Consider the following 16,572-nt stretch of genomic DNA (forward strand, 5'->3'; position numbering starts at 1 on the left):
CTTAACTGAAGAAATTCAATTTTCAGGAACCATGACACAATCCAGACCAGGCGACCTGACGGATTCTTTGGAGCCAACCCTCTTATCATATCCCGAAACACTGGAAGGGTTTCGTACGGATATCAACATTTATTTAACAGATTTTGCCTATCCTACAACACCTTTATCAATGAACCATGAACTGGCTACAGATCAAATCTCAACAACCTTAGAAGTCCCAGAGACAGCAAAGGGATTTCATATCACAACACAACCAGTAAGCAATCACTCAACGATTTCAGTGCCTAACTCACTTAAAACTCTGAATATAGACCCGATTTCTATGTATTATAATGGACAAAGCATGAGTGCAATGGGCGTGGGACATTTGAAAAGTACTTCTTTCATGATGAATGATGAAGGTGGTCTGTTGTTAAGTATGCCCCCTGGGGAGCAAGGTACCTATTCGTTTGGTCATGCTGAAGGGTCTGGCCAGCATCACTTCTCCCTGGAAACGGAACTACCATATTCTAGGTATACCTCTGACGAAGACTATGGACATTTTCTTGAGCCGACCGGTAGCAGCATTGATGCCGTTGCTCTAAAATCAGAGCAGATTAAGCAACTAGGTTCAGCATCTCCTGCATCCAGTGGAGATATGAGGGGAAATAGTTTAAGCTCCTTGTCAACAGCTGAATCAGCTCTGTTTTCATCCCAAGGAAAGGAATCTCCAGAAAATGACAAGTATTTATACACCACTCTTGAAGATGACAGCTTCAGCCGTACTTTGTCTCCCGGAACAGATAAACATCAAGATGCCAGTAAAGATTTGGATCCACTTGTCCGACCCTCGGCTGTTGTACCCTGTACATGTGATCCTTCTACAGGTTCTAACTGCCTTTGCAGACCCAGCGGCAAGTCCAGTTTGTTAAGATGTTAGCGTACAAAGTTGTAGATATCCCTGCTTTCTATAGAACTAGATTTACTGTTGAATGATCGCTTAGAAGTAGAAGTAGTATGTATAGGCAACTAGAAGCCCGTAACAAAGTACATTGATTAGAACATTTTATAATATTAGACTGTAATTAGTATTAGACTATAGACTCCAGTATCTACCAAACCCTGTTATCTAGCTCAAGTATCTCAAAGGAGAATGCTGCACGGAAAAACATAGAGGTGAAAACATAGAAGTCAATACTGTGATGATTTTCACAAATCTATGTATTAATGCATGCTAGATGCCTTTTATCTGTATTCAATTTGCTCTGCTAAATCCATTTTACAAGATGGTGCCTGTGGATTCTCTTGATGCCATGAATAAACACAGCCCATCGAATATATATAGAGCAGATATTCAGATGCTATATTTGTTCAGACTGCGCAACTAAACTTTATTCTGCTCAGATCCAGAAAAATAGATAACTCAGGTTAGACATCTATAGACATTTTCAAGACACATACTGTCAGGGTATTTAACTTAAAATACAAAGTACCCACATCTTACAACCTAGGAACACATTTTTCATCCAAAACTTGGGGTGGACCACACAGTAGCTTAGTATTATCAAAAAGGTACTGGAAAGATAATCCTCACCTCTGTGTTTCTAATAGAATCCTTCGCGATAGAGAATACTTTTTTTCTAGTTCTGGACCAGTGGTGAGGATGATAGTTTTTCAAAGTTTTTTCACTTATAGAGAAGTAGCATCTACTACTGCTTTTAAATAGAATTTCTTAATGGTAAAACTCTATTGACTATTTGGCCAAACAACTTTATATCCTCCAGATTACCTCCGACTAAAAAAACCTTAGGGAGTCATGGAACCCTTCACCCCTTTCCTTACCCAATGAACCCACCTCACTAGGGTTGGTGATAACCAGAGCTCAAGATTTCTATACCGAGATCACCATTTAAAATTGTTTACCAAGTCTCGGAATAGGAAATTGAATTGATTTAAGAATTTTGCTCACTTAGCAATGGTGAAGTTGACCCCTTTTGGGGTGACAAGTACAATGCCCAGCATCTCATCTGACACCCTTCTGCATGACACTAAATCATGGGTAACAAAACCAATAGCTCATTCTTAGAGAGACCATCATTTGGCATCCTGTTAAAAGCAGATGTAAAACACTGTTCAAATCCTTCACTTGGAAGTAAGTACTTTTGAGTGACAGTGAGTCTCCCCCCCCCCCCACTTCCCCCCCCCTTAAATTTCTCATCTAATGTTGTTCCCACACAGGTGATCAATCTAACAGAAACTGACCCTTGAAAATCATGGACTTAAAAAATGTATTGTATTTCAATCTAATCTTTCCTCAGACAGTTCTGACTGCAAAGGAGCCCGCGATGAGTTGCAGATATTTACTGTGACGGTTCAGCTCCACTCCTGACCATGTATCATATGTAGCAACATCCACAGAATGTGTTCAAAACTAGGCAGCTGCCATTCACTTCAGTAGCAAGATCTGGAGTCACACCAAAAATATCCCTGCCATTCCAGACAACCATGTGATCCAACCAATATTAATTTTCTTTCCTATGTTCTTCTGTCCGGGTTATCCATTCTGAATGGGCAAGGTCCTTGCTCAGATGCACCACCTTCAGCCAGTGCCAACAAATATTTTAAGGAAATGTTGCTTTTGACCATAAACTTCCTAAACTCTTTGCTGATGTTTGTCAGAGTGATCTGTTAAAGCTTCAATGTCACTGACTTTATCATAAACTAGAAAGTTCAAGGATCACTTGGTGGCCAGTTCTGACTTGTCAGCATTTAATACAAAAGCCTAAGTCCTGAAGAAGTTATGCCACTTGGACAAACTGTTTATGCTGCATCTATTGCTCCTGGCAAATAAAAAGGATATCATCCAGGTGTACTATAATGCCATAGTCTCCTTATCCTTAGGACCTCCACCACTTTCTCCATCAGTTCTGCAAAACAGAATGGAGATGAGGAAAGTTTGAAAACAAGGGATCTGAAAATGAACACTTGCCCTCTCCAGGAAAATTGTACAAACCTATTGTGAGGAGCAAGAATAGGTACCTTCAGGTAGGAGGATTCTGGACCAGATGAAACACCTGGTCCCCCTCCAGAAGGAATTCCTTAAGAAGATGGATGTCGATTAAAATTGATATGTATTTAAATCCACAACATGTTCAACTCCCAAATTTTTCATAGGTCTAGCTGATATTCTTTGTGTTTCTTTTCCGCCAGAAATAAGTTGCTCAAGAAAGCACTGGAGTGTAAAACTGCCCTAACTTTTGCCCCTTTGACCTCGATCTCTGCTATCTTTTTGCCAATAAAGGAGTGCTTGTCCTCTGAAAACATCAGAGGTAGAAATTTCACCCCCTGCCTCAGTGGTGGGGGTCATACATTTCTGTGTGGAATCTTGTTATAAGCTCAAGCACTCAAGAGCCCCAAATCAGTAGACGCCAGTTAGGAACTAATTTAGCCAACCATCCACTCAGTCATACTCAGGAAAACTGCATTCTTCTCCCCTGAGTATTGTGTGGCATTGTTCCCCTAGAACCCTCAGTAGTTGCTCCTGCAGCCAAAGCCTGTTTTGACTCTGGATAGAAAAAAGCCTCTCAATCACATATAATCTTGCTTCTGATTTCACTATAGGAGCCCTAACCTCTCCTGAAGCCTTAGTTTACCACCCCACAGGCGGAGTATCCCATGCTATGACCGGCCAATATATAAAATTGAACTAAAGACCTTTTGATCATAAGTCTTATCCAAAGAAGTACATGTACTAACAAACGTATCCAACTCTTTAACGAAAGGGTTGCCTAAGCATGGTGCTCACATTTATGAACAGCAAATTACATCTCTGTTGAAATTGGACGAATGGTATTTCACTACACACAAATGTGTATGCTGGCCTTTTTCAAACGTGTGTCTCGGGAAATGATGGTGCCGGGCTCTCTAGCCTTCTCTGCCATAGCTAAAATCTGTGTAAAGGGTGGTGGAACGTCTAAGATTTTGTCTTGGCAAGACCACCTAGAACGTCTAATCCCCTTCTTAGTATTCCTGGTGAATTTGGCCTTGGAGGGCACATTTTCAAATGTATCTCTATCTCCCAGTCTTAAGATCTAGTGTAGTAGTAGGTATCAGCAAGTGTGCGCACCCCTCCCCTTTATTGCATTTCATCCCATACATTTCCAATGGGAAAACCTGATACTCATACCTACTTTACAGGTTGCCACTTGGGGTGCAGCACCACTGCTAGCCAGAATCAGGTTTAGCCTCACACGAGAATTCCTTGTCACCTGACTTCTCATCTGCCATAAGAGGTTTTTTCTCTGTTGGAGGACCTTCTTTAGATAAACTGAGTTGCCACATGAACTAAATTCTACAGTCTCCTGGACTGAGGGTATGGGATGCGTCCTCTGGCCTTTTAGAAGGCTGTCCTCTTTTAGAAATTGAAGGCATCTAAATACTCGGGGGGATTCCTCTTTCTCTTGGTTTTCACATTCAGCATGAGTTCATAAGTCCTCCGATAGCTAAGGACTATTGGATCCCAAAACTCGTCTTCCTTCAGGGGGAAGGGCTCAATGCTAAGGGTGCCAGTTTCTGCAGCTGTGCACTTAATCTTTTTAGGGTTTCTCATATAGCCCATTGGACAAAGCAATCGATGGCTTAAGGAAATTCTTCGTCCATTCGGAAAATATCTGCTCTTCCTCTACCATATCACCTTGTGAACAAATCACTGCCTATGTCTTTGTGCCATACTAATATCACACTCCCCACAAGGTACAATGGATTCCCTGCTCAGTAGTTGACTTGTTTCACAAACTGCCCCACTGGCACTAAATGGCCATGGGTGGTTCTCCAAATAATCAGGGTCAAAACAACATTCTCATGCACAGTGATCTTGATTTTGGGGCTAAAGACTGCCACTGAGGCACCAATCACCTTGACGGTAACACCAACCTTTCGCTTTGTAGCTGGTACCATGTCTGTTGACCTGGAAATGAGATTGGGTGAGCTTCAGGTGATTGCGCGCAACCCCTTTACCCCTCGCACGTGGAGGTGCAACAAGCTTACAGTCGCTCTGAACTGCACCATGCAGGTTTTCCTCACCTGACAGCAGTTCTCAGAGTACCTGCTTAAGACCTGATGAGAAAAGATTGCAAAGAACATGGTTCTGCAATGAGAAGTCTTGATGGACACTGTAGTCTGTGGGACTACCACTCTGGCCTCCGACTGTGCACAAAAGGCCCCCGAAAATGTAGGAGCCAGATAAGATAAAATAGAATGACAAATGCCCAGGGAGACAGGGGAGTTGTTTGTTAGAATCTCTCGCCACTCCCAAAATTGAGAAAAATGTATGTGGCTCCCGAGCAACAGAAAAAGAGTTTGATAGGGACAAGCTTCTGTATTGTGAGGACATTTAAGGATTGTGATTGGCTATGTTGGTCACATGTTACAGTTCTAATCTCATAATCTGTGGGGAAGGTATTGTTGACAAAGCATAATTATCACCTCTGGTCCTGACTTAGAATTGTTTCCTATGATGGTAAATTGACAAAAGTTGTCTGATCACATTCTTTTCCATTTGGACTGGCGGCATGGTATTTATTCATATTACTTATGCTTTGGAATGCCTAAATTTAAGGCATTAGGCTGTTGGATTACTTCAACTGGCCAGACCAGGTTGTTCCACTAATCCAAGCGAAAGAACCATTTCACTCATCAAATTTCTTCATCTAATCCGTTTTTCCATCAAGAGAAGTCAAAGGATTTGCCATTGATTGAGGTACCCATAGCTTTTATGTAGAGATGCCCTAGACTAGCAAGACATCATATATACTCTACTAGATTCCTACAATGCGCTAGCCTTTACTAACACTGTTTTGTGTCTACATTTATAGGACGGGGAGTAGAGGGTTCCATTCTATTGTATCTTCCTTTAATCTGACGAATTATCTTGAAAACTATACAACTTGTAGATTTTTGTTAAACACCTGGAACAGGCAAGCTCAAAGCAGGTTGCATTGTGTGACCTACATACATCCCTTTGGCACAGGGGGGGGGGGGCATATTAAAGTGATCTAAGAAAGCTTCTAAATTTAAGACGTCCTGAAAAAATGTCTCCTAGTTCAGAATGGGTGACGGAGAATCAAAGGATCCTTTTTTGCAGTTCCTCAGTCTCTTCACTTTGGAGTGCCGACCCGTAAAGCCTTCAGCATTGTCTTTTTCTACATGAAGGTGTGGTGATTTTAATCAATCAGCCACAGTCATAACGAAATTAAATTACCATAAAACAAACAGGAATCATTTTTTATTCAGAGTTTCCTGATTGGCGCAACATCACACATTAGTCGCTTAGGGCCATAAACAAATAATTTCCTAAAATGCCATAAAAAATATGTACACATAGACCTATGCATTGATCAAATTTATATCAATGCATCCGCTTTGAGTTTGTGTGCTTGCAGGTATTCCGAGCGCAATCGGCATAGTTCACCTAGTGATCCCCTATACTGTATATGTATAACACAGTATTCTATGTATAATTATATCAAAACATTCGATGTGTAAATGATGCCTTTGCTTAACAGGTGGGATCTTCTACCGCATTTCTTTAACTGTTTTCAAACTTAATCTGGATTCAGACGCAGAGGTACAGAACAAGGTGTCAGAGTGGGTAAGTATGAGTTGTGAGTCTGTTCTCATCACACTTCTGTGTATTAGTGACATATGTAAAAACAGGAATTTTGTATCGGCTTGTGCTTGTTCATGAATGTGTGCCAATGCAGATTCAATGAGTAGGTTCTACACCAGCAAGGTTTTCAGTGAAGGTGATCATGTCTGTACTAGTCGGATACAGGTTGTTGTTCCTTCTCTTAAGTCCTAGCAACTTCACCTTTACTAGCAATGTAACCAATATCCACTTGAAGTTTCCATCCCAGCAGTTGTTTTCGGTTGACAGTTTTTGCACCACCTAGGCAGGAATCCACGTTTCAGCCTCAGCATGGCATGTATGTCAACAACAGTCCCAGTGTGTCTGTGAAAGAGCGGGAGTAGTAACATCTGTCTGCAGAGATATGTGGGGCCTTCAACGCCACAATTTGTTGCCTGTGGAAATAAGCTGTGGTGCGATGATTGGCCATTTCGTACTCCCCAACAGCGTGGAGATATGCACTGCGGTGTCCACTTGTAACCTCTTGTGGCATGGTAAAGTAGCTGACTTCAGCGGTCTTAATGTAGTAAGAGTCTTGCAACCAGGCGAAGAATACAGAAGCTGTGCGTCACTCCACGCTCTTTGTGTGTGTGCTTGTGTGTGTACGTGTGTGTGTGCGTTTCAACACACTAACTGTAAGGCTTGCTCTTGACTCTCATTTCTTTCATTTTTTAGTTGAATGGAACATTTCAAAACTGGAATTACTCTGTGTTTGTGGTAAATGTCAGGTACGTAATCAATTGATAAGCACGCATATGTCTATTTTTCTTCTGGGGTGTGATCCGTGGTCAATACTAATATAAAAAAAAAAGAGAATAATTGTTTGGTGAAAAAGCGAGAGAAGTGACCGGTGAAACTACGAAAGGCAACCAATGGTCGAAAAGCTGACAGTGGTACATTGGTAGCATCAAGATGTGGAAGTAGGGCCTCAAAATTAAGGTTTTGGATGATTGGAAATTCAGCTTCTTCATAACTTTGTTAATGCTCGACTAGGAAAAGAACTCTGTGAACTGCACTTTTAGCGTAGGCTGGGCACGGAGATGGGAAAGATAGCTTTTTCTGCCTTTACCCGCTGGCCTGTTCTACTAAACATCATGAGGTAGCAGGTCGTACCAGATCCTGGATCATTGTGAAGCATCCAGTATCTTAATCCTAAAAGATTTTAAGGGACTCAGCAGTGACTGGACTAAATTGGGTGAACAAACATAATCCAATTGCATGCAAGTGGGACTCTTACTAGTGTCACACCACCCTGATTTGAAAACCATCAATAGTATCGCCAGTCAATTTTAGGAAGCCCTTGGTGCTCCACCAGCTCATCAAGGTTCCAATGGTGCGAGAAGAGTTAAAAATGAAGACATAATGCCCATATCACCACTCTGGCACCGAAGCTGTTTGCCCAAGACTCCATGACATATATCCACTGATGTCTATCTTTAATGGTAGCCCCACGCCCCTCTTCTTAGTATCGATCTGACGATTGGTGATGGAAAAAAGTGTGACTGCATTGTGTTTTCTGTCTACACTTATTGTCTACTTTTTTCGGTCCTCAAAGGTCAATCATTGGCCAAATGTAAACATGAAAATATAATTGAAACATTTAACATGAATCAAGAGACTTCATTGTCAGGGGAAGAGGCCAGCAAAAAAACTCTCTTGATATATAGTGTTGCATATTCGAGTGTCACCCTTTTTGGAGATAACTGTACACTTTCTAGTGAAATATTGATCTTTGTTGGAAATTCTATAAGATAAATCCACTCATTTTACACACTGACAGTTCTAGAGTGACAATGCTGATAGCAGTAAAACGTATATCTTATTAACATGTATACGGGCCACTTTTCTTTTCAGTATCGAGATTCTAAATTTGGGATCTCCCAAAATCGTGAAGAGAAGTGTCGACAGTCGCATCAACATCAACAGTACCAGGTAATCCACCATCGTTACATCTTGTGAAGTGCAGTTGAAGTCAAGTATGGATTAGATCGCTTTGCCTGAACATTTGTCGCGGCTGGCATGCAGATGCAAGACTCCTGTGAGTGTCTATTCAAAGTCACACGTTTGATGCAGTTGTCATTTGCTTCCGCATCTTGCTTACTGCTTCCATCAAGGCACAGCAGATTTGCAACTAGAGGTGTGAGAATTTATATGGCACCGTTGCAAAGTGCAAAACTTTGCAACTTTGAAAAGCTTGGCATCTTCCCTAACTTAGCCTGCATGTGAAATTTCCCATTGAAAGTTTTTGGGGAGAGTTTTTAGCTCAATCTTTTTTTAAGGATCATTCTCCTCCAGTAAGAAGGTTTCACAAAGTTTTCATTTAAATTGTAAAACATCCTCTTTTCATGATGTCTCTGGCATTTTTTTTTATTTACATTGCGATGTTACAAAACTGGCAATTATATACTTCAAGATTCAGCAAAATTACAAAGCGCCCAATTGCAAATTGTGTGCAGGGATTCCTGGCAGTTGTGATTTCTGGTAACGGCCAGAATGTCTGCACACAATCTATTTAAATGCTGCATTTGAAAATGTTAAGTCCAGGCTTCACTCACCTCCCCCGCCCCTACAACACCTTGTATAAGGTGTGAATTGAGGAATCATTTCAGCAATATAGTTTTGTTTTACCACACAATCTAGATTCTAGCGCAATGTTACGATAATATAAATTCTGATTGTACTTTTGAAGGATGGGCTCTTTAAATGTTATCAAAATATTATTGGATGCATCTAGTGAATCACTTTCTGTTCTGCTAAAAAAGCAATTTCTTCATCGCGTTCAGAGGAGGCCTAATCCAGTGAGTAGGATACAGTAGAACTTGATTACAAAAGGACGCTGAAAGGTCTAAAAAATATGTTCCTTTTCTTGAAGGAGCTGGGTGAGTAAAACATGCAGAAAATATCCTGAGGCTCAATAAGGTTATGAGTAGGAAAGAATCATATCCCAGAAGTGATGACAGCATTGTACATTGCTGCCTCTGGGACATCAGAGACCATTAGCCAACAGAAACAATGTGGTGATGATCATGGTCTAAACAGTGTACAAGAACACAAAAACACTGAAACCCACCTGAAAGTATTTCCTTACATATTAAGCATTAGAGACCATGTGGATAGTTGTTAAACATACATTAGCTCAAGAGCGTCCAACGAAGGCCCCAAAGGCGGGAAGAATGCAGCATCACTATGAGGGCTGACTATCTAATGACGTTATGCTATTCAAATGTGTGCAGTGTTTAAAACTATTTCCATGACATCCTAGAGTATTCTCAAACTTGGCAGCCTTTCAGGTTAAATAGGAAGGGCCATCAATCAATTGAGCTTGATTTTGGTTGTTGCTTTATTGAGACATCTGTTTTCATTGATTTAATGTAAATTGATCAAGAGTATATCCAGAAAATCTGGCATGGATTCAGGCCTTTTGGACACCCCTAAGTTAGCTGTTTTTAATAGAAAATAAATGATATGTCCAATTTAGTTTGCAATGGTTTGTCATAAATTATTAATGTGTTCACAAAACAGCGTGTGGGTAATTTTAGAGCATCTTTGATTTTGGATTAGCGTACAATATCGCATGCAGCATCTGCTCTGTACTCCCAGAACCCTCTGCTGATGGGCTCTGTTCATTTTTCCCCTGGCTGAGAATAATGAGGCAAGAATTGTATAACAGCTAGGAATAAATATATCCATATGGCTTTCTTCTCTGAATCCTACCAGAGTTTGATTGAGGTGCTAGAAAAAAATACGAGCGGAAATTTTGCCACTGGGATGTCCTTGCAACGTTTCGGCAAATTTTGTTAGAACTTCTCAAATTAGTATTGCATGCCTGCCAACTCACACGGTGCCACCGTGTGACACACGATATCTGCTACCATCACACAGTCTCCCGGTGAGGAGCCGATTAACACATGGTGGCAGGGAAAACGAGCTGTAAACCACTGTGAATAGTGGTGTTCCAGCTCGTTTTATGTGGCTTTGAACTGCAGACGTCTATCAAGGGGTGTTTATACACCCCCAGACATTGGCACCAGCCTCAGCTAGATATTTGTTTGGGGAGGAGGGGGTTTGGGCCCTGTCCCATCCTCACACGTGAGATTGTTCTTCAAGTTGGCAGGTTTGTATTGTTTCTATTTGAGCGCTGGCCCAATGTAACTCACAGAATAAAAGTTATAATTTCCACTTTCCAGTACACCTTTCTCCTCTTCTCATTTTAGTCTCTCTGGCTCGGATAGATTCAGAAACACAGACTGTTCATGATCCATTAGATTCTGCTGTTACCCTTTTCATGAACTTTCTTTCGGACCTCCGCTAGGTTCTTTGCCCTATGTACTAACAATCAGACACCTTTGTGTTTTATCCCATGTTAATGATTAGCTAGTCTACACCTTAAATGAAATGTAGCGACTTGGAAACTAACCTGACATACAGCCTAGCAGCAAATGTGTGCATTTACAGTCCAAGTTGATGGCATCACAGCATACTACAATTCTTCAATATATTCTAGTTTCAGCATGGGGAAAGTAAAACAAGACAGAACAGGTATTATGTTTTTAAATATATCTTTTCAAACTATCTCATAGAAACAATGGGACGGTATATAAACCATAATTTTATCCAGAAACATTACTATGCTGCCTTCGTATTCTGTGTCGCTGTGTGGTTGAAATGTCAAATTAGGCCAGGTATCACCGAGAAGAGGCGAGTTTTTGTCCTCACTGATAGAAAGGTGAATCTACCCTTGAGATGCACCTGGGTGGGATTTTTCATTGACAGGATAACTGCCCAAGCAACAGATTCAGTCTTCTCAGTCAAACTTGCAAACCGGAATGAAATCCAGTTGTAAGACCAGTTGCGCAAGGTACTGTTTGTTTCTTGAGGATGGTCAAGTCTTACATGTGAGAGAAATGCCTGGTTTGTTCAGGTAAGGCAGGGAAAGAAACAGCCACGGGTGACCGAAAGAAATCCTCAAATACTGTGTTGTGAAATATGGAGCCAGGTTGCTGAGGTTAGATTGAGAGATTATTGTTCCAGGAGATACAATTTCCGTCGTTTCCAGTGGATGTAGAGATATGTCTTCGTATGCTAACGTACTAAGGAAAGAGATACTTGGAAACTATGGGCCAAGGTTTATGCAGAGACTAACAGAGCAAATGGTTATTCCATGATAGTATATATCTATGCATTAAACAGTCCTTTGTCTGTTTCTTTGTCACGGGTTTAGTTTACATTTATCTTTAGCTCTGTTGAAGGGGCACCTGACCTATTGGTCTGTGCACAAAACATTTAATGGAAAATATTCAACACCCTTCGTGTTAATTGCTGCTGCAACAGAGCAGAATGTACTCTACTGTTGTGTCATGTCCCAGTGCCTCGTCATTGTAGTCCTACATGACGGATGGCATGTGCGTTTTTCTACCCGAAGACTCTGACTAGAGTTTCCTAAGAATATGTTTACACTAAAAATCCAGATGTAAGACCACAACAGCTCCCTCATAGGATTTAGTTCAAGTTCAAGTTCAGGCATTTGTATAGCGCACTACTCACCCAGAGGGTCTCAAGGCGCTAGGGGAAGGGGTTCACTTATTTGTCGAATAGCCAGGTTTTCAGTTCTTTTCTGAAGGAGATGTGGTTCTGATTAAGGCGGAGGTGGGTGGGGAGTGAGTTCCAGGTCTTGGCAGCCAGGAAGGAGAAGGATCTGCCACCCATGGTGGATTTCCGGAAGCGCGGGACTGCGGCGAGGGCTTGATTGGACAATCTTAGTTGGCGGGTGGGTTTGTAGAAGGACAATCGAGTGTTGAGGCATTCGGGTCCTAGATTGTAGAGGGCCTTGTGTGCGTGGGTGAGAAGGCGGAAGGTAATTCTTTTGTTGACGGGAAGCCAGTGGAGGTCTTTTAGATGTCCGGTGATGTGATCTTGGCACGGGATGTCTAATATGAGTCTCGCTGACGCGTTTTGGATGCGCTGGAGTTTTTTCTGTAATTTTGTTGTGATTCCGGCATAAAGTGTGTTACCATAATCCAGTCGACTCGTGACCAGTGCGTGGGTGACAGTCTTTCTTGTCTCGAGGGGGATCCAGCGGAAGATCTTTTTGAGGATGCGAAGTACGTTGAAGCAGGAGGACGAGACGGCGTTGACTTGTCTGTACATCGAGAGAGAGGAGTCTAGGATGAAGCCAAGGTTACGTGCATGGTCTGTGGGTGTGGGTGCTGTGCCCAGAGCTGAAGGCCACCAAGATTCGTCCCAAGCTGAGGGTGAAGATCCTAGGATGAGCACCTCCGTTTTGTCTGAGTTGAGTTTTAGGCGGCTCTGTTTCATCCATTCGGCTACTTCTTTCATGCCTTCGTGAAGATTGGTTTTGGCGGTGTTGGGGTCTTTGGTGAGGGAAAGGATTAGCTGGGTGTCGTCGGCGTAAGATATGATGTTGAGGTTGTGTTGACGCGCGATGGAGGCGAGAGGACTCATGTAGACGTTGAAGAGGGTGGGACTGAGTGAGGATCCTTGAGGTACGCCGCAGATGACTTCGGTGGCCTCTGAGTAGAATGGGGGAAGTCAGACTCTTTGAGTTCTCCCAGCGAGGAATGAGATGATCCAGTCCAAGGCTTTTCCTTGTATGCCGATGTTGCTGAGTCGATGTATAAGGGTGCTGTGGCAGACAGTGTTGAAAGCGGCGGAAAGGTCGAGTAGGATGAGGGCCACTATTTCTCCGTTGTCCAGGAGGGCTCGGATGTCGTCGGTCGCTGCAATGAGGGCGGTTTCGGTGCTGTGTTTGGCTCGAATCCCGGATTGAGATGGATCAAGGGAGTTGTTGGATTCAAGGAAGGTGGCGAGCTGGCTGTTGACGGCTTTCTCGATGACTTTGGCCGGGAAAGGGAGGAGGGATATGGGTCAGTAGATTTTCAGTTCTGAGGGGTCCGCTGTGGGTTTCTTCAGAAGGGCGCTGAGTTCGGCGTGTTTCCAGCTTTCTGGAAAGGTGGCAGAGTTGAAAGAGCAGTTGATGACATCGCAGAGTTGGGGTGCGATGATGGAGTCAGCTTTGTTGAAGATGTGATGGGGACAGGGGTCAGAAGGCGAGCCAGAGTGGATTGAGTTCATGAGGTGAATGGTGTCTTCAGTGGTGATTGGGTTCCAGGCGCTGAGGATGTTAGTTGGAGGAGTAGGATCTGAAGGGGGTGGGGCGGGTTGATCGCTGGGAGAATTCTCGAAGCTGTTGTGGATGTCGGCAATTTTGTTGTAGAAGAAGGAGGATAGCGCATTGCAGAGGTCTTGGGAGGGGGTGATGTCGTTAGTTGCTGCGGTGGGGTTGGTGAATTCTTTGACGATATTGAAGAGTTCCTTGCTGTTATGAGTGTTGTTGTCAAGACGATCCTTGAGTGCTGATTTCTTGGCGGATCGAATCAGGTGGTGGTGTTTGCGGGTGGCTGTCTTGAGGGAGGCCATGTTGTCTGAGGTTGGGTTTTTTCGCCAATTCTTCTCTATGGTGCGGCATAGCTTCTTGGATTTTTTAAGTTCGTCATTGAACCAGGGAGCCTTTTTGCTGGCTGATTTCATCTGGTGCTTTTTCAGGGGTGCTAATTTGTCCGCACTGAGGGTAATCCAATGCCTGAGGTTGGTGGCCGCTTGGTCTGGGTCCATAGAGAGGGTGGGAGGGTTTTGGCTGAGTGATGTGAGGAGTTGGTCGGTGGTGATTTTGTTCCAGTTTCTCTGAGGAATAGGTTGTGGACGGTTGTGGGTCAGGGTGGTTTTGTAGCTGAAGTGAACACAACTGTGATCCATCCAGTGGAGAGCTGTAGTGCGATCGAAGGAGATGTGCTTGCTGGAGGTGAAGATAGGGTCGAGCGTGTGTCCGGCTGTGTGAGTGGGGGTGTCAACAAGTTGTTTGAGTCCGAGATTGGCCAGGTTGTCCAGAAGGGTGGTGGTGTTGTTGTCGTGTTTGTTTTCAAGGTGGTAGTTGAGGTCTCCTATAAGAATGTAGTTTTCGGAGGCAAGGGCGTGTGGGCTGACGAAGTCCGTGATGTCATCGCTGAATTGAGTGCGGGTGCCTGGAGGCCTGTAAATGAGGGTGCCTCTAAGTGTGGTCCTGGGGTCGGTGTGGAACTGGAAGTGGAGATGTTCGGCGGTTGCAAGATTGTCGTCGGAGCTGGTTGTGATTTTGATGGTGTTTCTGTGGATGATGGCGATGCCTCCTCCTGTTTGATTGGTGCGGTCTTTTCGGATAATTTTGAAAGCGTCCTGTATGGCTATGGCGATGTCGGGAGCAGATGATGTGTTCATCCATGTTTCAGTAAGGAAGGCGATGTCAGGTGACGCAGTGTCGATTAGGTCCCAGAGTTCTGTTGCGTGTCTGTGGACCGAGCGGGTGTTGAGCAGGATGCAATTTAGGCGGTTAGAGTCGGAGTTGTGTTTGGAGGACGTGGATTTGGTGAGGGTCCTGAAGCAGTTGAACTTGCAGGAGAGGCAGGCGAATGGGCCGTGGGTACGTCCTGGAGTGGCTTCGCAGCATAGTGGAGTACGTCCGGGGTTGAGGGCGAGGAGAGTAGCGGCATCAAATGTGACTCTAGAGGGTTGGGAGCGGCGGGGACCAGGGGGTCTGGCGCTGGGCGCGGTCCAGGCGCGGACGGGCGTAGACGGGCTTACCTTTGGCGCACCTTCAGCGCGGCCGCAGCGCGTGGACGCTGCGCGTAGGTCCATCTGTCCATAAATGGATAGTGGGGGGGGGGCGGAGCGTGGGAGGGTCAGCTGGGAGGCGGGAGCGGGGAGGAGACACGGGGACAAGGTAAACACCAACAACAACAGCAAAATGGCGGTAGGGTAGCGCGAGCCAAAGCAGGGGCACAGTCGTCCTTCAAAATGCCTAAATACAGTACACGGGCAATTAAATAAATTATGTTACCGCTATGCAGGAGCACTGAGCACAAATTATTAAATTAATCAAATCAAACGATACCAGGCGCTATGCAGGAGCACTGAGCACAAAGGATACCAGGCGCTATGAAATCTCCGAGGCACTTTCTCTGGACAGGCAGGGCTTGAGGAGGAGCGAGTGGGAGCGACCGCTGAGTGCAAGATCCAGACGGTCACAGAGGCAGAGGAGGACGGGGCCTGCAGAGCGATACTAGTGTGTGGGAGGGTCAGCTGGGAGGCGGGAGCGGGGAGGAGACACAGGGACAAGGTAAACACCAACAACAACAGCAAAATGGCGGTAGGGTATCGCGAGCCAAGGCAGGGGCACAGTCGTCCTTCAAAATGCCTAAATACAGTACACGCGCAATTAAATAAATTATGTTACCGCTATGCAGGAGCACTGAGCACAAATTAATAAATTAATCAAATCAAACGATACCAGGGGCTATGCAGGAGCACTGAGCACAAACGATACCAGGCGCTATGAAATCTCCGAGGCACTTTCTCTGGACAGGTAGGGCTCGAGGAGGAGCGAGTGGGAGCGACCGCTGAGTGCAAGATCCAGACGGTCACAGAGGCAGAGGAGGACGGGGCCTGCAGAGCGATACTAGTGTGTGGGAGGGTCAGCTGGGAGGCGGGAGCGGGGAGGAGACACGGGGACAAGGTAAACACCAACAACAACAGCAAAATGGCAGTAGGGTAGCGCGAGCCAAAGCAGGGGCACAGTCGTCCTTCAAAATGCCTAAATACAGTACACGCGCAATTAAATAAATTATGTTACCGCTATGCAGGAGCACTGAGCACAAATTAATAAATTAATCAAATCAAACGATACCAGGCGCTATGCAGGAGCACTGAGCACAAACGATACCAGGCGCTATGAAATCTCCGAGGCACTTTCTCTGGACAGGCAGGGCTCGAGGAGGAGCGAGTGGGAGCGACCGCTGAGTGCAAGATCCAGACGGTCACAGAGGCAGAGGAGGACGGGGCCTGCAGAGCGATACTAG

At 44.3% G+C, this 16,572-nt stretch overlaps 1 protein-coding gene across 3 annotated transcripts in view; it reads left to right on the plus strand.

Annotated features, from left to right (window-relative positions):
• Positions 1–16,572, plus strand: part of ADGRG6 (adhesion G protein-coupled receptor G6) — a 653,874-nt gene that overhangs the window by 391,810 nt on the left and 245,492 nt on the right. For all 3 annotated transcript variants that reach the window (XM_086927164.1, XM_086927162.1, XM_086927163.1), the window contains 3 exons: positions 6,543–6,628; positions 7,340–7,392; positions 8,519–8,596. In XM_086927164.1, coding sequence (XP_086783290.1) covers positions 6,543–6,628; positions 7,340–7,392; positions 8,519–8,596 — 217 coding nt within the window. The remainder of the gene's footprint in view (positions 1–6,542; positions 6,629–7,339; positions 7,393–8,518; positions 8,597–16,572) is intronic.

Source organism: Lissotriton vulgaris, chromosome 6 (assembly GCF_964263255.1).
Source record: "Lissotriton vulgaris chromosome 6, aLisVul1.2, whole genome shotgun sequence".
Classification (NCBI taxonomy): domain Eukaryota; kingdom Metazoa; phylum Chordata; class Amphibia; order Caudata; family Salamandridae; genus Lissotriton; species Lissotriton vulgaris.